Source organism: Schistocerca gregaria, chromosome 4 (genome assembly GCF_023897955.1).
Source record: "Schistocerca gregaria isolate iqSchGreg1 chromosome 4, iqSchGreg1.2, whole genome shotgun sequence".
In the NCBI taxonomy this organism is placed as follows: Eukaryota; Metazoa; Arthropoda; class Insecta; order Orthoptera; family Acrididae; genus Schistocerca; species Schistocerca gregaria.
In genome coordinates, this window is record NC_064923.1 from 124642508 (window position 1) to 124669332 (window position 26825).

At 41.9% G+C, this 26825-nt stretch overlaps 1 protein-coding gene across 1 annotated transcript in view; it reads right to left on the reverse strand.

The window, feature by feature from the left end:
* LOC126267628 (uncharacterized) overlaps window positions 1-26825 on the reverse strand; it is a 373632-nt gene that overhangs the window by 135908 nt on the left and 210899 nt on the right. The window contains exon 3 of the mRNA XM_049972926.1: window positions 26395-26460. Coding sequence (XP_049828883.1) covers window positions 26395-26460 — 66 coding nt within the window. The remainder of the gene's footprint in view (window positions 1-26394; window positions 26461-26825) is intronic.

Consider the following 26825-nt stretch of genomic DNA (forward strand, 5'->3'; position numbering starts at 1 on the left):
TGCTTTTGCAGGCTCTGCGCTAAGCACCAAGTCGTGCAGTTCTGCGCTTGCCTGTGTGCTCTCTAGGCGCCAATTACATAGTAATTGCTCCGTCTTATCAACTGTTTTAACGATTACTGTATGCAAGACTGCCGAAGATAAACCACCCACGATCTGATTTAAATGGGCGATGACAGATTACTTGAAGGAAATGCAGGATAGGAAACCATATACTTGTAATCAATTTAATGTATTATTAATTTGTACTTTCCATGAAACAAAGAAATTAAGGAGTTGTCTTATACGGCGGATCGCGATTGGCCTGGGTATTCCATTTTATTATGTTAATTGTACTATGTTGGCGTTATATGCATTACATAAGGGGTGAAACTTACCGAACATTCAATTTAATAAGACACGGTAGCAAAATACTTACCCGAATCCTTTACAGAAGAGTGAAAAAAATGGTAGAAGCCGCCCTCGGTGAACATCAGTTTGGGTTCCGGAGAAATGTAGGAACTCGCGGGGCGATACTGATAAAAAGGATTCTCATACAAGACAGGATTAGGAAAGATAAACCTACGTTTATAGCATTTGTAGACTTAGAGAAACCGTTTGACAATGTTGACTGGAGAACTCCCTTTCAGACTCTAGAGGTGCAAGGGTTAAAAAACAGAAAGCAAAAGGCTGCTTGCAGTTGGTACAGAAATAAGATGGCAGTTAGTTATAAGAGTCGAGGGTACGAAGGGGAAGGAGTGGTTGAGACGTGAGTGAGACAGGTGTGCAGCCTGTCCCTGATGTTATTCAATCTCTTTATTGAGCAAGCAGCAGTGGAAATAAAAGAAAAATTTGGAGTAGGAATTGAGTCTAGGGAGAAGAAATAAAAACTTCGATGTTTGCCAATGACATTGTTATTCTGTCAGAGGCAGCAAATGACTTAGGAGAGCAATTGAATGGAATGGACAGTGTCTTGAAAGGTGGATTTAATATGAACATCAACAAAAGCGAAAGGAGGATAATGGAATGCTGGCGAATTAAATAACGGAATGCTGAGGAGATTAGATTAGGAAATGAGATACTTTACGTACTAAATGAGTTTTGCTATTTAGGAAGCAAAATAACTAATGACTGTCGAAGTAGGGAGGATAAAAAATGTAGACTGGCAATGGCAATAAAAGCGTTTGTGAAGAAGAGAAATTCGTTAACATCGAGTATACATTTAAAAGTTAGGAAGTCTTTTCTGAAAGTACACGTATGGAGTGTAGCCATGCGTAGAAATGTAATATGGACGATAAACAGTTCAGACAAGAAGAGAAAGAAGTTTCTGAGATTTGGTGCTACAGAAGAATGCTGAAGATTAGATGGGCAGATAACGTAACTAAAGAGGAGGTACTGAAAAGAATCGGAGAACAAGAGAAATTTCTGGTACAACCTCACTAGGAAAAGGTATCGGTTGGTAGGACACATTCTGAGGCGTCAAGGAATCATCAGTTTTGTACTAGAGGGAAGCGGGTGAAAGGGGTGCGAGGATCGTAGGAGACCAAGAGATGAATACAGTAAGCAGATTTAGAAGGATGTAGGTTGCAGTAGTTACTCGGAGATGAAGAGGCTTGCACAGGATAGAGTAGCATGAAGAGCTGCATCAAACGAGTCTTTGGAATCAAAATGTTCAAATGTGTGTGAAATCTTATGGGACTTGACTTCTAAGGTCATCAGTCCCTAAGCTTACACACTACTTAACCTAAAGTATCCTGAAGACAAACACACTCATGCCTCGAACGTCCGCCGGGATCAGCAGCACAGTTCATGACTGCAGCTCGGATAATACCGCGCGGCTCAGTCTTTGGACTGAAGACCATAAAACAACAACAAGGGGTGATTAAAAAGTTGCCTTTCGAAGGCCGTACAGTCTCAGAATCGGTCTGCCAATCAGGCAAAATCGCTATGAGCACTGAGGCACTCATCTCACCGGCGCACCAGGTTGAAGATTGTCGTTTGATGAAACACTGCGTCCTGCTGCGCGGAGAAGTTCATAACTGCCAACAGCAGATTCTCGCCGACAAGACTAGTCGACCCTTCAAGACCGATTTTAAGGAACCGAAGGCGTGACAGTCGCATGGGGAGAGAGAAGGAATATACGGCGGGTACTCGAGTGTCTCCTCCTCCCCCCCCCCCCCCCCCCCCCCCCCCGCGAGTTGGTATGAATAATGTAGAGGATTCTAACAGTCAAACTGTCACTTTTTTGACAGTATATGATTTTGTTATCATGTTATTATAATATGGAACAACGTGAACGTGAACAAAAATCATTACTTTATGAAGTGTCAGTTGTATAGATGATTGACTGCTGTTTGGTTTATGAAACACTAGCGGCAATCAGGACAGTGAAGCGTGTCGCAAAAGAACTATGGAAGTCTAGTGAACTATGGAAGTCTAGTGAACTATGGAAGTCTAGTGAACTATGGAAGTCTAGTGAACTATGGAAGTCTAGTGGACGCGAGAAGAACTGTATTTTCTTTTAAGGAGAGTGATTAACAGTTGTTACAGCTGTGACCGTTGAACATATGAACGCGCATAGAGTGTTAATGTTAGCAGCAACGACATAGACGTTGAAAACTATTAAGAGTATAAAAACTGAGATGAAATTCCAGACCTCAAATAAACCTGTTACGAGTAATGTTCAATGTTATGAGACAGACTGTACAGCGAGCCGCGCGGCAACAATGTAATGTTTCGCTGGCTGCGCAGCGTTTCGCTGAAATGTTTGCTTACCGCAGAAAATAAACAGAGCACACGAGGGACACTAGAATGAAAAACAGTGCAGAGTCATACATGTGCATAGCTAATTAAAGTTGGCAATGCATCACTACATTCAAATGAACAGTGTTCAGATGCAGGACATCGTCCGAAAACATAGTGTATGAATCCGTGTGAATGAATGTGATCTTGAAACTAACACTTCTTCCACAGGGTGAATATGAAAATTACCTTTTCGACATTTCATGTACCCATCTTGTACGAGAGGGACGTGAAAAGAGAGAAGCATGACCTGCTGCAGTAGTACTTCCAGGCAGCAACAGATCCAGACCATGGTGCGGCCTACGGCAGCCGACGCTCCATCCACGAGGTTGGAGGCGATTCAGCAGCGGTCCCAACCTGCCTTCGATCCAACGGCTCGACGCAAAGGCGGCTTCGGGAATCGTTATATGAATTTTTATTATTTTGAATCAAACAAACTTTTAATTTTCATGTTAAACCTCGGTGTAAGAATCTCTTGACATCTGATACAAATAAACACAGATATAAATAATCGTGTTCAAAAGAATATGTTATAATCATGTCAAGTCGAACTCATAAGAGTAGGTAACTGTATTTTCTTTAGTTCCCTTGGACGGATTTGTTCCCGGTTTTCCGGATCGAGTGAGCCCAGATGGGGGAGGGGGGGGGGATAAGATATACCAGAAGTCTCCACTACATTTTCCAAGATTTTACAGTTACTGAAGTCCTTTACACAATCACATAAACACTAATAGTGTCATGAGTTACTCAGTGTTATATTTGAACATTTGCAAGGTGAGAACAGTGTGTTAATGAAACGAAAGTGAACAATGGTGGTCTGAAAAAAAAATGCAATATATAAACAATCTTTTTCAGCCCAAGGGGCAATGTAATATCCACGCCTATATTTTATTCAGAATAATATTCACGACAGCACTGTGTGTCGAATGTGAATGAAAATTAATCGTATTCTCGTATATTAATAAAAAGGACTTCTTCGTTAGTAAAACAACAAATAATTATTGTCAATGACATAATTTAATATTTTGTAAAAAATTATATATCAGACAATACCCGTGGAAAAAGATGATGAAAATCTCTGTCTTTTGTTATCTATGATTATTCTAAGAAAAACCACCTTTTTGTTCGAGCTGTTGTACTGATAGGATGTGATTGATGTCTCGTAACACAGCCAACTGTAAAAAAAACTGTATTATGTTGCTCATTTAATATTAGTAACATAGAGTTTGTGTGTCATTGAAATGAATCTTCTTTGTTTCGAGTTTTATTTCATGGTAATTCTCATCCTATATAAATGTTAAGTTTTCTGCTCAGCTACAAAAGAGCGCAGCCATTAGCGCTATTGACATTTATTGGTAAATGCTGAACAATAAGCAATTAACATTCAGAAATAATTTCAAATGTTAATGCATATAGTGAAGGTGCAAAAAGATTTGAACTATATTATTTGTTAATAGTGAAACAGGGCGTGAAGCAGAATCTATATGTGACTGTCTTGTGTTAGCCTCTATCTTAGTGAAATATTGCAGTGGCAGTTTTAAATTGATTTCAAACAAAAATGTTGTTGGTCATAATTGCGATAATAATTGTGCATTGGTGAGACAGAACCCACTCTTTGGTAATAAATTCCAGATAGACTGTGGATACAGTGAACTATAGATGCAAACGGCAGCTTACGTGATATAAATTCTTATCTGCTAATGTATGAAGCCTGGTTATTTCGTAACAACTTTTATGAAATATTTTGACAGGAAAAATTACATTAGTGTTGTGTGCGTGTGGTATTGTGTGACAAAACTGTTAATTTTGGCCGGCCGTTGTGGCCGTGCGGTTGTAGGCGCTTCAATCTGGAACCGCGAGACCGCTACGGTCGTAGGTTCGAGTCCTGCCTCGGGCATGGATGTGTGTGCTGTTCTTAGGTTAGTTAGGTTTAAGTAATTCTAAGTGCTAGGGGACTGATGACCTCAGATGTTAAGTCCCACAGTGCTCAGAGCTATTTGAACCATTTTTTAAATTTTCCTTAAAGAAAAATGTTGCCACCTCGGATAAGAATAGCGCTAAATTTGATAAACGATCTGCAACTAGTAAAGAGACTATTATACAATAGCACTAAAAATTACTAAGAATCACTACTCTTGTATAGTTCAGATTACTTATCATACATTTAGCTCGTTTGCTGGCTATATACGATTACTTTTGCAAATGAACCTAGTGCCATTCGCTGCTTGACAGACAACATTGCTACACATTCCCAGGTAGAGGTTTTTTTAAACAAAATAACGATTATTATCCGGGAAAAGCAATGATTAAATAAAACCTCGTATCACACTAATAATGCGTAACTAGTTTTATTGTAAACTTGCTGAAATTGTACCATATGCAATCTAACCATACACGCCACAGCAGTTAGCGCTAAATGTGAAAAAATGTAAGTCATTGCGGATGAGTACGACGAACAAATTTGTACTGATCGGTTACATCATTACTAGTGTTCTGGTTGACAATCTTTTAAATATCTGGGTGTAACGTCGCAAAGCGATATGAATTGTATCGAGCCTGTGAGAACTGTGATAGGGAAGAAAAAGGGTAGACTTCATTTTATTGACAGAATTTCACGATAGATTAGTACACCTGTAAAGGAGACGGCCTATAGGACGCTAGTGAGACCAATTCTTGAGTCTGCTGGAGTGTTTGGAATCCGTACCAGGTCGGACTGAAGGAGTACATCGAAGCAATTCAGAGGTGGGATGCTAGATTTGCCACCGGTAGGTTCGAACAACACCTAAGTGTTACAGAGTTGCTTCGGGAACTCAAATGTGTATCTCTGAAGGAAAGGCGACATTTTTTCGACTAACGCAATTGAGAAATTGGACATTTAAAGCTGACTGCCGAAAAATTCTACAGCCGCCAACATACATTGTACGTAAGGACCACGTATATAAGATAACAGAAATTAGGAGTCATACAGATAGTCGTTTTTCTCTCGCTCTATTGCAAATAGACAGCAAAGGAAATGACTAGAAGTGGTGCAGGGTACCCTCCGTCACGCACCGTACTGTGACTCGCGGAGTATCTATGTACGCGTAACTGTAGACCAGTCAGCCAAGCAGAGACACACAATGAAGCCCCTTTCAAACACTGTCAAGCGCTCATAACGCTGTCTCACACGAGAGCACTGCGTCTCTGCGTCCTCTACAGTGACCACTCTAAATCTGTCGCTGTTCACGTCCCTTCTATGCCCCGCCCGATAACAACACTAAACACGAACAACACTAATGCAATCTTGTGGCCTTTCTACGTATTACAGAGAATTGCAACTCTAAAACCGACCGATGGCTGATGGTCGTACATGTTTGAAGTTACATTGACATCGGATATACCTTCTGTGTGCTGTACTTTCTTTGTGAAGCACGGTATTTACTCGGTGTAAATGGGTATTAATATGGGCAATCGTTGCTTGGATGTGAATGTTGTAAGTTGCATTGCCTATCTTAATGTACATGGAATATTTTGCAAGTCAGTTTTATTTTGGCCACCCTGTGTGGCTCAGGGTTCTGGCCTGAGCGTGGTCCTCTATGCTAGCGCCATTAACCCTTTAATGGTTTGTCTCCCGCCGGGCATCACCGGCTCCCTTTTTGTTGACGATTTTGCCATCTATTGCAGTTCTCCACGGACCTGTCTCACTGAGCGGTGTCTTCAGCGATGTCTTCATAGTCTTTACTCATGGAACATCGACAATGGCTTTCGTTTTACCACTGACAAATCCGTCAGTATGCATTTCTGGCGGCGCAATTGGTTTCTCACGCTATCTTTACATCTTGGACCTGTTGCTCTTCCGTTCGTTGAAACTTCGAAATTCCTGGGGTTCATGCTCGATAGGAAACTCTTTTGGTCCTCCCATGTGTCTTACCTGGCAGGCTGCTGTATGCGCTCCCTCAATGTCGTACGTGTCCTCAATGGTATTTCCTGGAGTGCCGATCGAATCACCCTCGTCCGTTTTACCAGTCCCTTGTCCGTTCGAAACTAGGCTATGGGTGCATTGTTGATACGTCTTCACGTCCGTCAATCTTACGCCGTCTCAACACTATCCACCATTGTGGCACCCTTTTGGCTACTGGCTCCTTTCACACTAGACCGGTTGAGAGTCTGTATGCCGAAGCTGCCGAACTACCACTGTCCTGCTACCCTGATTTTCTCCTCAACAGGTATGCACTCCGTTTGTCTGCCATGGGTGGCCACCCATCCTATGCCTCCTCCTTCGATGACACCTTTGATCGCCAGTATGGGGCGCGTCTCTCTTCTCTGTTACATCCTGGAGTCCGCTTTCAGTACTTGCTCCGGCGGCTTAACTTCACCCTTCTTGCAACTTTCCCGGTGGCTGTGAACCCTTCTCCACCATGGCCTCTTGCGGCGGTCCGTATTCACCTAGGCATTCATACGCTTCCTAAGGACGCTGCTCCAGCTTCACTCTATCGCCTTCAGTTTCATGACCTTCGCATGGAACTTCGCGATAGTACCTTTGTGTATACTGATGTTCTCGGACTGTTCTTGGTGTCGGGTGTGCGTTCGTCACTGACGCAGACGATTTTCGATGCCGGTTTCCGGCATACAGTTCAATATTTACAGCAGAGCTCTTCGCCCTGTATAAGGCCACGGAGTACATCCGAGGACACAGGCGTTTCAGTTGTGTTCTCTGCTCCGACTCTCTCAGCGTCCTTCAAAGTGTCTGTGCGCTGTACACCGGCCGTCCCTTAGTGCAACGGCTCTAGGAAAACTGTCGTTTGATCACTCTTGATGGAGCCACTGATTTTTATGTGGGTCCCTGGTCATGACGATCTGCCATGAAATGAAGCTGCTAATGCTGCTGAAAAGGCTGCAGTCCTCGTACCTCAGCCCATTAGTTCCTATATCCCTTCTACACTTGCATCTACATCTACATACATACTGCACAATCCACCATAAGGTCCGTATCGGAGGGTACCTCGTACGACAACTAGCATCTTCTCTCCCTGTTCCACTCCCGAACAGAACGAGGGAAAAATGACTGCCTATATGCCTTTGTACGAACCCCTAATCTCTCTTATCTTTGTGGTCTTTCCGCGAAATGTAAGTTGGTGGCAGTAAAATTGTACTGCAGTCAGCCTCAAATGCTGGTTCTCTAAATTTACTCAGTAGCGATTCACGAAAAGAACGCCTCCTTTCCCCTAGAGACTCCCACCCGAGTCCCGTAACACTCGTGTGATGCTCAAACCTACCAGTAACAAATCTAGCAGCCCGCATCTGAATTGCTTCTATGTTCTCCCTTAATCCTACCTTACAGTGATCCCAAACGCTCGAGCAATACTCAATAATATGTCGTATTAGTGTTTTATAAGCGGTCTGCTTTACAGATGAACCACATCTTCCCAAAATTCTACCAATGAACCGAAGACGACTATCCGCCTTTCCCACAACTGCCATTACATGCTTGTCCCACTTCATATCACTCTGCAATGTTACGCCCAAATATTTAATCGACATGACTGTGTCAAGCGCTACAGTACTAATGGAGTATTCGAACATTACGGGATTATTTTTCCTATTCATCTGCATTAATTTACATTTATCTATATTTAGAGTTACCAATCAAAATCCTGTCCAAGTCATCTTGTATCATCCTAGAGTCACTCAACGACGACACCTTCCCGTACACCACAGCATCAACAGCAAACAGCCGCACATTGTTATGCACCCTATCCAAAAGATCATTTATGTAGATAGAAAACAACAGCGGACCTACCACACTTCCCTGGGGCACTCCAGATGATTCCCTCACCTCCGATGAACACTCACCATCGAGGACAATGTACTGGGTTCTATTATCCTCTCACTCCTTCCGCGGGAGAAGGTCATTTTAACTAGGTTGCGTATTTGGCGTTCTCGTTTTAGCCAGCGTCATTTGTTAAGTGGTGATCCTCTACCACTTCGTACACATTGCGCCCAAGTTTTAACGGTCCGCCATTTCCTGACGGAATGCCCATTATTTAACAGTTTACGTTCCCGCTTGAGTTTGCCGTCTGAATGATCGGCCGTTTTAGCAAGCGACGGGCGCGCTGTCGACCTCCATTTGTATTTAGTGTCTTTTATAGCTCTTTCTTCATGTCCCTGTTTTTAGCTGTCTTCTCTTACGTCACTTGCGATTGATGTATAGTCACTTTTTTTTAACTCCTCTCTGTCTTCGGGTTCTATGGATTTGACTTTGCCGTGTGTGACCCCATTTGTTTTTGCGCCCTAAAACAAAAGAACTTTGTAATTGTTAGACAACAGATGACAACCTACATATGATTTGAATCTCGTATGACTGCTTGATAAGCCGGCCGCGGTGGCCGTGCGGTTCTGGCGCTGCAGTCCGGAACCACGGGGCTGCTACGGTCGCAGGTTCGAATCCTGCCTCGGGCATGGGTGTGTGTGATATCCTTAGGTTAGTTAGGTTTAAGTAGTTCTAAATTCTAGGGGACTTATTACCTAAGATGTTGAGTCCCATAGTGCTCAGAGCCATTGTTTTTGACTGCTTGATAATGAAATTTTTGTCTTGAAAACAGTTCTCGGAAAATGCAGAAAGAAACTACAGCTTTTGAGGAGTGTCTGAAACACATTCAATTTTTCGTCTATCATTGTGTATACAGTTGCAGACTACATAGTATATTTCCGTTATCAAATACATACAACCAGAATCAACACAGACAAAAGAATTCTGTCAGACTGTTTGTAGGTCTACGGTGGTCTATCAGTAACTGAATATCTCTCGCTGTGTTCAGCTTGTACGAATAAACGGTACAGGCCCAAGGCTAAGATGTCAGCATCAGGAGCAAGCAGTTCAGTATGTGAACGGAGCCACCTAAAGGTTAACATAGGAATAGTCTAGTAAAAGACAGAGGGTATTTTGTAAGATGCATTATCACGCCCCCACCACTGCACTCTCATGACAGTCCCTCCCAGCAGGCCGCAAGCAGTGACGTCACTTATCGCTGAAACAACAGTTTCAACGCCGCTTTACCCGGACTGTTTAAGTGGCTCAAAATAATCGTTTTCTGAAACAACCGATTTTCGGCACGTTATTCCTATTATTCCCTGTAATAAACGTAGAAATCTAACAGAGGCTGAAAACATTTGACGCCCTCGGTTTCACATACGTAGAATCAAAATATTAAATTAAATACAGAAATAAAATAAAAGGTACTCTGTCCACCGTAAGCTGCATTCCTCTGACCGTGATAACTGATTGATTACCACAAAAAGTCAGCAGTATTCTCCTTTCTGTCCTAAATATTTTAAACTCTGCTCAAAACTCATAATGTAATCAGCGATCATATCACTATTTGGACACTACGAATAGTCAGTGCTAAAGGGCGCAAACTGAGGTTGAAGTACACTGTTTTTCGTATTAATTTGTGTCCAAGGGCTACTGGCAGGTAAAGGCGCGTTATCTAGACACGGGCAGCAGATCAGCAGCTTGCATATTTATTGTAAACAGTGAATGAACTGTTCATTTTTAAGTTTTCTCCTTATATTATGTCACTAGCTTCTTGCGTCTCCAACCGCTTTTAAAGCAAGAGGAGCATTTACTTAATTGATACAGCACTTTGTATAATATATCCAGACTGGAGATGGTGCCTTCTTGAAATACAGCTGCCGGCCAGGGTGGCCAAGTGGTTCTAGGCGCTACAGTCTGGAACCGCGCGACCGCTACGGTCGCAGATTCGAATCCTGCCTCGGGCATGAGAGCGTGTGATGTCCTAATGTTAGTTAGATTTAAGTACTTGTATTCTAGGGGACTGATGACCTCAGAAGTAAAGTACCATAGTGCTCACAGCCTTTTTTTTTGTAATACGGCTGACGCTAGACACGACAGTGTGAAAATTGCACTCGGACCTGATGGAGCAAGGCTTGCAAACTGCTTGTACACCAGTACCATCTAATATGACACGCCACATGGCGTGGTAAAATATTGTCTTACAAATGTTGTACCAATTGTTATTTAATGTGTTTGTTGCCCGTTTCTGTCGGCATTGTAATTAAAATGGCAGTGATCGCTTTTCCCATTTTCTATAACAGCACAAAATTATTTTGCAAGTAAAAACTATTCGCTCTTTAAAAAAGCTGTATTTAAAAACTAGTAATTTTAGCACTGCTGCTATGTCTAATTGATGTTTCAGTTCATTTACCCAGTTAGTAGTAAAAAATAAAAATACCTTTTAAAGTCGAGGCCAAACAAATACATAAAAGTACCGGTTATTCAGAGCTAAAATACCGGTATCGGTTATAACCAGTTGGTTTTTCCCATCCCTACTGCCGTACTAGGCAACCCGCAGCCAACGCGCAAGAGGCGCTCCGCTAGTATAAACTTTGAGACAGATGCAGTATCCCGACACTTCGCCACAACATAATAGGTATGATAACCGTCGTATCGTCAAACTACCTCTGGGCTGCCACTCACATGGAAAGCCGAGACCTTTCCGTCTCTACATTATCGTTGTTACAGGTGTTAAGGAGTCATGTTTAATTTTATTTCTCGAAATATGAAGGTAATGGGTAACAAGAAGAGGAGAAGAGTGAATAAAGGCGAGACTGCATCTAACAGTGAAGACCTTCCTCAGGTAATCACAGAAGCGGCACGCAAATAGCCGCGTTGCGGTGCCGGAATGGCCGCAACCAACAAAGCAGCGCGGATATTCCGGTTGCATACGTTTCAGGCGAACACGTAAGCGAAGGCAGCAGCGCGGCCTTATTCGTTTGTCAAAGGACACGAACGCTCTTAGGGCGTCACCCGATCCTTCAACAATTAGAGGCCTACGCGGCTAAAGGCAGCTGCTGCGTGTGCTCAGTCATTTCATAGACCTTCGAAAACAAGCGAATTGAGAGACTTGGCGCCAGACTGTTGAGGACAGATAGCAGTTCAGATACAATATTCTGTAAATGACTGATTTATAACTATTTATTACTCCTTTGATTCACTGCGAAACAAGTGCGATTTCACACATTTTCGAACAGAAAATGGACGATAGTATCACACTGACAAGCCTGGTCTGACATAGAATGCCCAGTGATAGTTGAATCAAGATAGGCTAAACATTTAGCACAGTGGCTAACAAGATCAATGAACACTTTCGACACTGTATCGTGCCTCCGTATGTTACTAGATTAGCAACACAAAATCTAATGCTTTTCCATTGGAGTCACTAAATGCGTCAGATATGCACTGTCGGCGACAAAAATCGCCAAGCGTGCGTTTCTCTGTGCTAGGACTTGTTATGGCGAACAAAATACTTACTACACTAAAGCTTGTTATGTATATGGAGGGTGAAAATGCGTTGGATTCGGATCCACTATCTGGAATCAAAAAGCATCGCAGCTAATACTGAAATAACGAATTACCTTATTGCATCAATCAGAAACTTTAAGAAGAAATGTTGATCTCTATTGTTTCATACCTTGATGACTCTTCGTTCAGATCAAAATAGGCAGCAATTTAAACAATGAGTAAAAATAAAAAAAATTGGCAGGAGTTTAATTAGCAGTTAGCACAATATATTAAAATGTTTCTTACTTTCACGTTCTGTGCAACGTACTTTTGTTTATTCTGAAAAATTCTAGCGCTACTTTTACGTATTCTCATTCGTTCAAATGTTTACCATTTATCTACCATTGTGATTGATGGCAATAATTTCAGCGTGACTAGTTCACACACCATGTAATGGGATGGCTGAACGAAAGGCAGGCTAGTGCTGCTATCTGCCGACGAACTCGCAGTGCACACCGTTTGCTCCCGACGCTGTACGCTAGCGGCATCTGGTGTGTAGGATTTGAAACACAAAGCTCCAGCGCCACCGGTAAGACACAGCAGCTCCATTATGTGATTTTTACGGCTTACATTTACCCTGAAAGACGCTAAATCATTCTTCATCACTTTATTAGAACCGTAAATTTTGACGGAAGCGTATAGCGCAACGACGTCTATAGGCCCCCACTCGCCTTGCAGAATCCCATCGTTGGCATTAAAATAGAAGATATAGTGTGTAAGTAAATTATACTCCAATCAGCATTTTCAGTAGCAGAAAAAAGGATTAACAGACAATTAACAAAGAAAAACAGAAACTAGAGAGAAAGTTCATCATAAACATGTCAAACAGAACTATCTTACTGTTTACATTTGTCATTGGCTTTTACTGTGTTCCTCTTTCTCACATTCCCGCCACGTAAGTAATACCCGTCGGTTCACTGATACATGAAAGTCATGTCACGCGTTTTGAGCTATGAAACCCAGCAGCACGACATTTCATGCTGATGAAAATGCAAAACGCCAACACTTTCTTCTTTTTGGCCGGCCAAGTATTCTTTTAATTGCGGAAAACTATAGTCCTATAGGAAAAGTAGCAACTGATACTACCAACTAGTGATCGTAAAGTACTAACCGAGTTGAAATTTATCTTTTATAAATACATCAGTTAATAGAATAGTACTGGGAGAATTTTGAAATCAATTAAAAACGTTGACTTCTAGTCGGACAGAATGGTGCATTTTTGAATTATTGTGAGATATTTTTAAAGTCAAGGGAAGTTCGTTCTCTATAGAACTACGTTGCACCTGAAGGGATCTAGAAAGACACATAGATTTCAAATGGACTTAGGAGCAAAATATTTCCCTGTTTGTATAATTCTGTCCTTAAATATCTTGTTACAAACAGCCCTCATTAAATGTATAAAATATTTTAACGTTTATAATTTTGTTTAGAAGTACTGTCGTCGAAAATATCACAGCTCTGCCGGTATGAGACTTAGAGCTCTGTCTCCTGATGTGTTACACTTCTCTCTTTATAGAAAATGCAGAATAACGCATATTTACTTTTATATCTGAAATATTTTTTATCTTCTGCGTATACCACTGAATTCCCAACGCGCAGTTATTATAAAGAGGTGATCTGCCAGATGGTTCAATGTTTTTTGATATTGTTTTGAGAAAATAAACTTTGAGCTTAGGGTATTGAAGCAGTTGGAGTCAAACTGCCTTAACAACTTTTTAGTCACTCTTGTTACTCACTGCACATAGACTTTCCGCTACAACTTTGTAGTGTACAACATGTCTTGCTGGTAGATCGAAATCCTGTTAAAGAAGTTTGAGTGCATCAGTTAATCCGGGGGCAATGGGCATACATAAAACATGGAAAACGTACCTAGTCCAGCTAAATGAAGCTTATGTGGTTAAGGCAAAAGCACAAAATTCATCTGCAAAAGATTGATAATAGTTAATCTTACCTGCGAGACAGAGGTGCCGAAATTGCAAATGAGGAAAAATGGTCGCAGATATCAACAATATACGACTGTCGAGCCAGTGCAGTCAGTAAAAGGTATGTAACAGGTAGCTATGCCACATATATAAATCGCCATTATCTATTAAAATACTGTGACATCAATTTTATGACGTTTTAGTCAGTTCTGGGGTCTAATGAGGTGCTGTTGTCCACTTGAAAGACATAGTCTGAAATTCAGTCAGCTGAAGATACCATCTCTGGATCTCTGGCCATCACAGAATGAATGGCCTACTAATATCCATCAGTCATCGAGCACTCAATTATATTTTCTTTCGTGTGAATTATTGATGTTATTTGTCGTGTATAACGTGCAATTTATAGTCAGACTCTGAGTGAGGTGGATGAACGTCGCATATTGAACCAAAATGTATTATGTATCTATTATGCAGGAGCCAAGGGAGCCCCTGAGGGCCGGCAACCCATATTACACCACAGAGGACGAGGTTGTCTATGTACAAGGCGTACCAAAAGTGCTATGGTAAACACCGGCTCTGTACACACAAGATAATAGAAACAGACATTCCGAGCACTACATCCTGCAGGGGGAACTCGAACCACGGCCTGCAGGAAGTATCACTACGCCGAAACGTAATTGGCTGGAGAGAGCTATTTAGGGGCTAGAACCAGCCCCGAAGTTCAGTTCACTCTCGATGCCGACCTCGTGTACTTCGACTGCTGAAGATTACGTCTTCGTCTCTGAAATGGACTTTCACTAGTGTCTGTGTTACCACGAACCTTTGGGGAAGATTAGAAGTGAAATTTTGGTTGCCTCAATTAGGAGACTTTTACTGGAATCGTTATTGTTACCTTTCGTTTGTTGTTCAGTCAACAACCTTGTGAACTTACATTAATAAAAGATGTTAGTGAAAAATTGCGAATTGTCAGTCACAACAGTATCCTACGAAATACCGGAAGTAAGAGAGTCATTTTTAAATGTGTACTCTGACATGTTCATATAGTTCAAGTGTAGGTGTTTCCTGTGATATTTGTATGCAATTTGTATTAATGTGACATAAATGAGTTCTGTACAAAGTTCTTTATCAAAATTCGTTAATGTTCATAATGTTCAAAAAGAATTTAGCACCTATGGACAACGTGTAACGAATATAATCTCTGCCATTAACAGTGGTTGAATTAATTCCATTTCGTTCCTTTTGCCTCTATTTGTAATACTGAAAAAATTCTAAGCAATTAAATTTAACAATATTCTGAAAGTGTATTATGTTTCTGCGTACCGAACAGATTTAGAAACAACAGCATAAACGAAAGCGCATTTGAAACAGTCTTATGCCACATTATGGCCAACATTAATTAACAAGTCTATAGTCACAGAATTAATGAGTAAGTAAATCCTTTAAAATGGATTAGACTAAACCATGTTTAGTGTGTACCAGTACAACATACTATGCCCTCATCTCCCCCCCCCCCCCTTTCCCCCGTACTCAACGTTTTAAGTTACAGTGTAAGTTGTCTGCAACGCTTCGACACACGCGAGGCGCAAACAAGTGCGAAAATCTCAGCTGCCTTCGACAGACGGTTCGTACTCATCTCTCTTATACACGTAAGTTAAATCCTGTGATAAGGTGGTGTGTACCCTCAGCAGAAAAATACAGGGAAATGTGACGATACCCTACATGGCGGAAGTGAGGGATCTAAACAAGTAAAATGAAAGACCAATCGAAGGAAAGTAACACTGAACAACATATTCGTGCTTTATGTTTCTCGCTTATTCTTTCATTATGTATTATTGGTCATGTCTCCCGAAATTTAAGCAAAATCTAGGACATAAGGGTTTGATACGGTTTTGAGTTTATCCACTGTTATCAAATGCCTCTATTATTCTTTACCAAATGTTTTTAAGAAACATTTGTTCAGAATTTAAAAAAAGAAAGGAAAAAATAGAAAAACACCTTCCCAACCCCTACCTAATGAAATTCCTGAACACTAGAAAAATTATGTCAGATCCGCTGCGGAAAGAAAATAAAGACATATTTTAATTTATCATTTTTTTTTGAAGACATGGCTCTTTCAGACTTCATAATATCATTTCACTGAAATACAGTTTTACGCTATCTTATACATCGAATGGTTGTGTACAGAACGCTACTGCTACATATGTGTTGCACATGGGCCTCTCACATTTTGAACGCTGTTAAGTGGTTTGCGGAACTGCGATCTGTACCCATGTTCAATTGCAGCTTCGAAGACTTCAGCAAACGTCAATTAAAGCTTGTTTTATTATCTACTTGCATTCCAATGTATCATCTAAGTCCTTATTTCAGAAGAATGCTTAAAGGTTTACGATGACAGTAATTATCCTTCATTAAGACACAGAACCTCTGTATGAGCTGTGTGGTGGTAGAACCTTTTTCGGTACAGAGAACTTTATCGAAGATTTTACTTTTAGTGGTTTTCCAGGGCAACGTTTGGCCAAAATACAAACTAGGAAAAATCATAGAAAAATCATAGAAATATCAAAAAGTCTACGACTATATAACTGGTTTTATGTTGCTTTTACGGCAAAAGGAATCATCTCTATGAGGGAAGAACCGAGAAACTGTATTCATTTTGATCGGCATAACTGTGACATCATCACTGAAGTGAATAGAATAGGAGCGTCTCTGGAGGTTTTGCTATATGACAGCCGCACAACGATGTTTTTTTTTGCTTTTTATGCCGAGACTGTAGCTATTACACTGCAAGTTCTTTCCCTGCTTTTACACATTATTAATTAGTAACAGAAATGATGAATAATTGTAGCTGCTACGGATGCAAACGTAGTACGTGAAAGGAGGAAAGGTCACTTTTCATGGGTAAGTACCGCAAAGGTCTCACAATAGTTATCATACCAGTAATAGGCGCTTTATGTGTCGCAGAATATCGAGACACAATGTAATAAAGAGTTAACATAGTAGGGCTAATTATGTGAGTGCATGACAATGTATTTGTGAGACAACTGCTAGATGAATTGTTTGGTGTTGGAGTGTGTTGCCAGTCGAACCTTTGAATGTATACATATTTTGAGCAATTTGCACCTGTAGATGGCATTTATGTATGACAGTCTGAGTCGTTTCGGCTGGCGCACACTTGACATGTCTCCATGCCATTAGCTTATTTTAAAACAATCACAATGGTAAACTTCTGTACTTGGACCTACGAAATGGAGAATGATCGTGTGCGATTAATAGTTTAGTATCCCTAAGAAAGAAAGAAATTTTAAAAAATGGTACATGAAAATAAGAATGAGAGAATGTAGCTCTCAAAAATATTTCAGTACTTGATAAATCGCTAGCTTGCTGAATTTCATAGTTCCAAATTCGATGTTGCTCGCCACATTTTAAATTTGGTGTACTAGGAAACAATTTCTTAATGCTGCCGGAACATGATTTATCAAAACAAAGACTCGAAAATACTATCAAGTGCAGTTTAAAATCTAAAAAAAAAATGCTTTAGCTTTTCCTTCCATTCCTATAACAACATCAACAGCGTCTGAGCTGTGACACTTGTCGTAAACAACGAAATGCCCCTGCGTGTATCTCTTGAACACTTTAAGGCAATCTCATTCCAGATATCGAGCGCGAACAGTTAAGATGTCTACGAATCGCGAATGCTAACTGGATAATATTTTTGATGGAAGTATGTCTCTAATGGTCATGTAAATTTTGCGGGGTCATTTAAGGACAAAACTTACGCCGTGCCGTGAATGTTGTCGGTGAATGTTGGCCACGAAAATTCTGTTCTGGGAATCTAGATACTGATTTTATAGATATTGCTAGTCTGTGCCGAGCCCAGGGAAGTGAACAGCGCTCTCGGAACGGCAGTGCTGGAAAGGAAAGCTACCGATCGCAAGCCCCATCGAATTTAGTGGTAAGATGGTCCACCGGAGAGCCCATCAAAAACTGAACGCAGATCGAGGATGAAAACAGGAAGACGGTGTACTGAACCGTGAAAAATGAAACTAAACAGAAACGGCGAACGATCCAAGCTCAAGACTCGCAACATCGACAGAACCTGAATAGCCCGACGTCGTGGTTGTGCTGTCACGGTGTTGTACTGCGCGGTGGGTGATCCCTATTCAAATATCTCTCGTGTCCCATATTTTTTCTTTCACAAAATTACGATTTGTACGTCCGGTCATTGAAGAGTGTGTTCGCTGGACTCAAATTTGTGTCTAAGTCGTGGTGTAACAAACGTTGGCGACAGCGAGGGGGTAACGAAGAGACGTCCAGACGTATGTATCTCCTATTGGTTCTACGCAAGTACCACATGTTATAACCCTTGCGTTCCGTTTTTGAAATTTTGCTTCTTGAATTTCTTTGTTGTAGCATAGTTAACTCCCGCTTATTTTGTTGTTTTCATTTCCGTGAGAAATCTATACGGCATCTGTCCTGCTTTCCTGATTCAACACAATTACTTGCGACAGTAATACATTCTTACCACATGACTCATATTCTAAGATCAACGTATTGTATGACAATTGCCAACACTACAGAAGAGGAGCAGACACGCCAATGGAAGGACTGACGATTCATAAATTTGTGGAAAAAATGCGGCACGAGAGAGATTTGAACACGGATCCATCGCTACGCATTCCAACATCGTGATCGCACAACCACAGCTTTTGGCTATTCAAACTAGCTCGATGTTGCTTATCTTGAGCTTCGATCGTTCGGTGTTCCAATTTCTTCATCTTTTTTTCACAGTCCAGTACACCTCCTTCCGGTTTTCATGGTTGATCTGTTTTCTGTTTTTGATGGGCTATACAGTGGGCCATTTTACCATTAAATCTGAGGGATTGCCATGGGTAGTTTCCCTTGTGAGCATCGTTGCCTGCGGGTGCCAGTTCGTATTGCTTCTTATAACGGAACACTGTTAATGACCCTCCACGTAGTGTGTTCTCTAGATCTAACACGTTTATTTAGTAATTTTCTTAAAAGTTCAATTAGAATCGTAAATGCTCAATTGAATTATTGTTCTACAATTAAGAAGAAATAACAAATCATCTCTGTACGATCTGAGCTACTACTTAACTTGGCATTGTTATTACCAAAGGTATAAAAATACGCATAAGAAAGAGTGAAGACATCAAGTCGGACAGAGGCCAAACTTGTTCAAGTTTGGTGAACGTCTTTCCTACAACGGAAGAGGCGAACAACGCAGGCCTGGCGGGCGGTGTCGCTATAAGACTGACAGGTTGGCTTGTCGCGTTCCGTTTTAAGGAACACGTTTTATGTGGGGAAAAAAAGTTTACCGCATACAGACTGAGCAGTAATGAGCAGCCAGCCGGCAGTCATTCTGAGAGGTCGTGTTTTCTTGCTCTCTGCGAGACGTCAGTATTTTGTGATGTTATAGGCACATACTATTGGAGGACTACGTTTATTAATGCTTCTGCATTTAGAAGTAGTCTCTGGTTAATTATTCACCGTCGATGTAAGACCTACCACGCTAAATTCTGGTTTTGCAACGTTTGTAAACCTGACGTCAAGTAGGCTTAACCCTTTTGTGGCTGATGGGACACTTGTGCCTATTAAGTAATATGAGGTTTGAGCGTTTAAACGTCTACGTCTTAAGTGCTAGCATGTAGCGAGATGCTTCAGGAACTTCGAGGAAAATCCCAGGGACCAGGAGATGGATGTATACAGGGTGTTACAAAAAGGTACGGCCAAACTTTCAGGAAACATTCCTCACGCAGAAAGAAAAAAAAAATGATATGTGGACATGTGTCCGGAAACGCTTACTTCCCATGTTAGAGATCATTTTATTACTTCTCTCAAATCACATTAATCATGGAATGGAAACACACTTCAACAGAACGTACCAGCGTGACTTCAAACACTTTGTTACAGGAAATGTTCAAAATGTCCTCCGTTGGCGAGGATACATGCAGCCACCCTCCGTCGCATGGAATCCCTGATGCGCTGATGCAGCCCTGGAGAATGGCGTATTGTATAACAGCCGTCCACAGTACGAGCACGAAGAGTCTCTACATTTGGTACCGGGGTTGCGTAGGCAAGAGGGTTGAGGTCAGGAGAGCGTGGAGGCCATGGAATTGGTCCGCCTCTACCAACTCATCGGTCACCGAATCTGTTGTTGAGAAGCGTACGAACACTTCGACTGAAATGTGCAGGAGCTCCATCGTGCATGAACCATATGTTGTGTCGTACTTGTAGAGTATCCCGTATGAAATCATGATAACGTGCTCCATTGAGCGTAGGTGGAAGAACATGGGGCCCAATCAAGACATCACCAACAATTCCTGCCCAAACGTTCACAGAAAATCTGTGTTGATGACGTGATTGCACAATTGCTTGCGGATTCTCGTCAGCCCATACATGTTGATTGTGATAATTTACAATTTGATCACGTTGGAATGAAGCCTCATCCGTAAAGAGAACATTTGCACTGAAATGAGGATTGACACATTGTTGGATGAACCATTCGCAGAAGTGTACCCGTGGAGGCCAATCAGCTTCTGGTAGTGCCTGCACACGCTGTACACGATACGGAAACAACTGGTTCTCCCGTAGCACTCTCCATACAGTGACGTGGTCAACGATACCTTGTACAGCAGCAACTTCTCTGACGCTGTCATTAGGGTTATCGTCAACTGCACGAAGAATTGCCTCGTCCATTGCAGGTGTCCTCGTCGTTCTAGGTCTCCCCCAGTCGCGAGTCATAGGCTCGAATGTCCCGTGCTCCCTAAGACGCCGATCGATTGCTTCAAAACTCTTCCTGTCGGGACACCCTCGTTCTGGAAATCTGTATCGATACAAACGTACCGCGCCACGGCTATTGCCTCGTGCTAATTCATACATCAAATGGACATCTGCCAACTCCGCATTTGTAAACATTACACTGACTGCAAAACCACGTTCGTGATGAACACTAACCTGTTGATGCTACGTACTGATGTGCTTGATGCTAGTACTGTAGAGCAATGAGTCGCATGTCAACACAAGCACCGAAGTCAACATTACCTTCCTTCAATTGGGCCAACTGGAGGAAGTACAATACATACTGACGAAACTAAAATGAGCTCTAACATGGAAATTAATTGTTTCCGGACACATGTCCACATAACATCTTTTCTTTATTTGTGTGTGAGGAATGTTTCCTGAAAGTTTGGCCGTACCTTTTTGTAACACCCTGTATAGAAGACTGAGTGAACAAGTGGGGGCGGCGTGTGTTTATAGTTGGTCTGTTTCACGAAAATCATATCAAATCACTGTCCTACCCATTCCAACAATGTCTGAAGTAACTGATTATGTTTTCTTATACGTAAGAGACACCTCGGTAGTTCTGATCAGCTATACGTAATTTTTATGTAGTGGGACATTTATGCCGAAGACACTTTCATAGAATGTAGAAAACATTAGTGCGTGAAATGTCATAGCCACCTTCACATGTGATCTTGAGAACTCGTGCGCGATATTTCATGTTTTTCGTTGTAAGGAGAAGAAATTTGGTTTGATACTAATTTGTTATAATTCTTCCATAATCGCCATTCGAATAAAATCATTCTAAAATTAAATGTTTGACTCTGAACATCCTAGGTACACACGAAAACGTGGATCCAGTTAGGTTCAAGGGTCACATGTGTCCCACTTCGCTGATTTTGAAAATCGGCCAGCTTAAATTTTTTTTTTTGTAGTGAAAGTGTATTATTTTATCTTAAACGAAGATAGGTCTTGGCCTCTTATTTTTCAAATATCCGCTGAAGAAATTTTAACCATGAAAGTGTTAATAATGGCATCCATTGTCGTACCGTTTTAATCAGAGACGAGAAGAGATTGTAAAAGTGTTTTTGGCGTCAGATTCTCAACTGCTTTTGTGACAAACTCCAAAATATTTATTCATTGTTTCTTGTAAAAGGAGGACCAGACAATCCAATACGCACTGTGAACAAGAGTAGTTTTGGTCAATATAGAGACATTTAACTTTTAAAGCTTGTGAAGTTTAATTTCAGATAATCATTTTATTTTTCTTAAACCCTAAATCAGAATTCATTAATTCTGGATGTAACAACAGTAATTTCATTGTTATAGTCAGTTCATTGAGGCAGATTATTAAATATCTTCAACGGGTTACTTTGTTGCAGTGCTTAAGTAAATTTTGTTTGTGTGAAGTAATTTTCTTAAAGTTTCAAGAGTACATTAACTTCCTTCAAATAACAAATATCACATTTAAACATTTGTTGAGTAGACATAAAGTAACGAAAGGAAGTCGATAAGCATCCTGTTATTTTCATTATGATCCCGAAAATCAAATTATAACGTTATTCAGACATGAATTAAATAACTGTTATACGTTGAATGAACAGATTTGGCTTTCAAAATCCGTTCCATTAGACTTGGCGCATAAAAATCCAATAACTGAGTTGACTTTCAGGAGGAACTGCTCGTCACGGTACTTGTTCCAGTTGTAAATGCAGTCACTGTGTTTAGTGGTAAATACAAATTGTCAAAATGATAATTCAAGGTAAGCACTGAAGTGCGGTGAATACTTTGTTGATGAAAACAATAACCCAATAGTTTGTTTACTAAACCCTTCAGAAGACGTTCGATAGCCAAGTTAAGATAATTTCCAAGATACGGTTCGCATCAAAGTCGCGACCTCACTGCGAGCGACATGTATATCGAACGCTCGACTCTCGAAATGTCGAGTTGTTGAGTTGTTGACAAAAGAGACGACAAAAGACGAACGTATTCAAGACGAAGTTATTAAAAAAAGATAGAGAGTAACAGCACTTCTTTCACCCAAAGGAATTTATTAAAGATATGAATGTTATGAACCCTGCATTTGGATCAGACTTCCTGAAGTCTGAAGTGTGCGGTATACTTCTGGATCCATTTTCAATAAGCTACCAGTCGAATTAAAAAATATTAGCAGTAATCCACGCGCTTTCATATCGAAACTGAAGAGTTTCCTCATGTATCACTCCTATTCTGTCGCGAATTTATTTGAAAAATTAAGCTGATTCTTGTTGTATTGTGGATTGCGTTTACTTAAACTTACGGACTGATTTTTTTCGGGTTCATAAACATTTATTTTTATCTGTAATTATTTTTATGTTGTAATTTCTTGTGCTGACAAGTTAGATGACTTTGGAGATTTACTACTCAATTTCGTGCTACTGAACTTTACGTGTAAATAAAATTTAAAAAATCAGTTACAGTAGACATTAGCTTAATTATCGTCGTGCAAATTATCATGCATGGTGTAGGCAAATGACCACACTGCTTTTTCTCGTACCAGAACACAATTGTGGCATATCCTTTAGAAAAAGTGGGAGGTATGCCATATAGGCGTATTTTGTGAAAATATAAAAAAAACTGAAATATGTACAATTCATCTCGATGCCCAGGTCTCTCCTATTTCTTACCAGATGATTTAAGTGACTCCCAGAGACGTCCAATGATTTTTGTGTGCACAGATGAGTTGTCGGACGATATAAATTCTACTGAATGACAGACGAATTCATGATCAATTCGCCAGTCAGTTTTTCAGTGTTACGTTTTGCATGATTTACAGCCATCGATGATCACTTTCAGACTTGGTAAAATGAATTCTTGAATGAGAGGTACTATCGGTTTCTTTCCCCTGGAATCCACAAGTAAAATAAAACTTGAGTCCCACTGGATTCCGCGAAAACACAAACATGTTTTGTTTGATTCTTAAATAATCGTCTTTCCACACTTGCGGGTGGCCACTTGAGATTCAACTACTTCTATAGATTTGTTTTGTCCATCTATGAGGACGCTACTATTAGTAATAACAACATAACACACCTTCCTATAAAAACTGAAGCCGCGCGGGATTAGCCGAGCGGTCTCAGGCGCTGCAGTCATGGACTGTGCGGGTGATCCCGGCGGAGGTTCGATTCCTCCCTCGGGCATGGGTTTGTGCGTTTGTCCTTACGATAATTTAGGTTAAGTAGTGTGTAAGCTTAGGGACTAATGACCTTAGCAGTTAAGTCCCATAAGATTTCACACACATTTGAACATTTTTTTTTGTAAAAACTTTAGTAACCGGAAACCGTTTCACCGAAATTTCACCCCCGTTCTTCCAATGCAAAATTAGGAATCTAGTACGCAATTTGTATGACGCTCTGGCAATAATTAGCTTTGCAATATAAACTACACTCCTGGAAATGGAAAAAAGAACACATTGACACCGGTGTGTCACACCCACCATACTTGCTCCGGACACTGCGAGAGGGCTGTACAAGCAATGATCACACGCACGCCACAGCGGACACACCAGGAACCGCGGTGTTGGCCGTCGAATGGCGCTAGCTGCGCAGCATTTGTGCACCGCCGCCGTCAGTGTCAGCCAGTTTGCCGTGGCATACGGAGCTCCATCGCAGTCTTTAACACTGGTAGCATGCCGCGACAGCGTGGACGTGAACCGTATGTGCAGTTGACGGACTTTGAGCGAGGGCGTATAGTGGGCATGCGGGAGGCCGGGTGGACGTACCGCCGAATTGCTCAACACGTGGGGCGTGAGGTCTCCACAGTACATCCATGTTGTCGCCAGTGGTCGGCGGAAGGTGCACGTGCCCGTCGACCTGGGACCGGACCGCAGCGACGCACGGATGCACGCCAAGACCGTAGGATACTACACAGTGCCATAGTGGACCGCACCGCCACTTCCGAGCAAATTAGGGACACAGTTGCTCCTGGGGTATCGGCGAGGACCATTCGCAACCGTCTCCATGAAGCTGGGCTACGGCCCCGCACACCGTTAGGCTGTCTTCCGCTCACGCCCCAACATCGTGCAGCCCGCCTCCAGTGGTGTCGCGACAGGCGTGAATGGAGGGACGAATGGAGACGTGTCGTCTTCAGCGATGAGAGTCGCTTCTGCCTTGGTGCCAATGATGGTCGTATGCGTGTTTTGCGCCGTGCAGGTGAGCGCCACAATCAGGACTGCATACGACCGAGGCACACAGGACCAACACCCGGCATCATGGTGTGGGGAGCGATCTCTTACACTGGCCGTACACCTCTGGTGATCGTCGAGGGGACACTGAATTGTGCACGGTACATCCAAACCGTCATCGAACCCATCATTCTACCATTCCTAGACCGGCAAGGGAACTTGCTGTTCCAACAGGACAATGCACGTCCGCATGTATCCCGTGCCACCCAACGTGCTCTAGAAGGTGTAAGTCAACTACCTGGCCAGCAAGATCTCCTGATCTGTCCCCCACTGAGCATGTTTGGGACTGGATGAAGCGTCGTCTCACGCGGTCTGCACGTCCAGCACGAACGCTGGTCCAACTGAGGCGCCAGGTGGAAATGGCATGGCAAGCCGTTCCACAGGACTACATCCAGCATCTCTACGATCGTCTGCATGGGAGAATAGCAGCCTGCATTGCTGCGAAAGGTGGATATACACTGTACTAGTGCCGACATTGTGCATGCTCTGTTGCCTGTGTCTATGTGCCTGTGGTTCTGTCAGTGTGATCATGTGATGTATCTGACCCCAGGAATGTGTCAATAAAGTTTCCCCTTCCTGGGACAATGAATTCACGGTGTTCTTATTTCAATTTACAGGAGTGTATTTCTCTTCCTACATTTCTTACATATGAGCTGGAAAGGAAAATTAACTTTCACTGTCCTCTTCGCCTGGGTCACAATTTTCGGAACCACAGTGAAAGCAATTTATCGCACCGTGATTTGGAAGAAATCCATTTTTCCAACAGAGTTCAGGCCATCGCTCAATATCGTTCAAACGGAAAAATCACTTGCTTGCACTTAAGAGAATTCTATATGGGCATTGTAGTAGAGTCACTTATCACTTGTACTGCTCTCATGCGACCTTCCGTTGTCAAAGCAGAAAACAGTACCTACATTTCGAGCGTTCGATATACATCTCTCGCACTGGGGCCGCGCCTTCAATGTGCACTGTTTTTTAGAAATTACCCAAGTTAAAATCCAGTGAGGTAAATCCCGGTAAAAATTAGTGAACGAGTGCATAACAGCTTAATATAAGCCTATTGATCGTTGATGGATTTACCAACTCCGAATTTAGGAACTAGGGATAGCAGACAAAGTCGTGGCAAAGTCACGTTGTTACACAGATGCGAACAGACTCTCGCAAAAACAAACGTAAAGAAAACACTGTATCAGAGAATAGGAGAGAGGATGCTAGGGTGGCTGTACCCTGAATCACTACCACTGGAAACGCCTGGAGAGAGGATGCTAGGGTGGCTGTACCCTGAATCACTACCGCTGGAAACGCCTGGAAAGGCTGCTGGGCGTACTCACCCTCCAGGTAGTCCCACGGCTCCTCCTTGGGCCGCTCGCTCTCCGGCCGCTTCATCTTCTCCCAGGCTGCAACACACAACAGCGCCACAGTCAGTTACCGAGCAACGTCTAAACAAAGTCGCGTGCGAATGCTCACTGTTGCAGAATGGAAAGAACATCTCCTACAAACTCAAGACCTCTACCGTTCTCTCTCCATCCCTTCTTCATTTACTTTCTTAACTTTTTTAACATTAGGATAGACATGTGAAGCGTTTTTACCAATGCCTGCTACACTACAAGCCATTAAAACTGCTACACCACGAAGATGGCGTGCTACAGACGCGAAATTTAACCGACAGGAAGATGATGCTGTGATATGCAAATGATTAGCTTTTCAGAACATTCACACAAGGTTGGCGCCGGTGGCGCTACATACAACGTGCTGACATGAG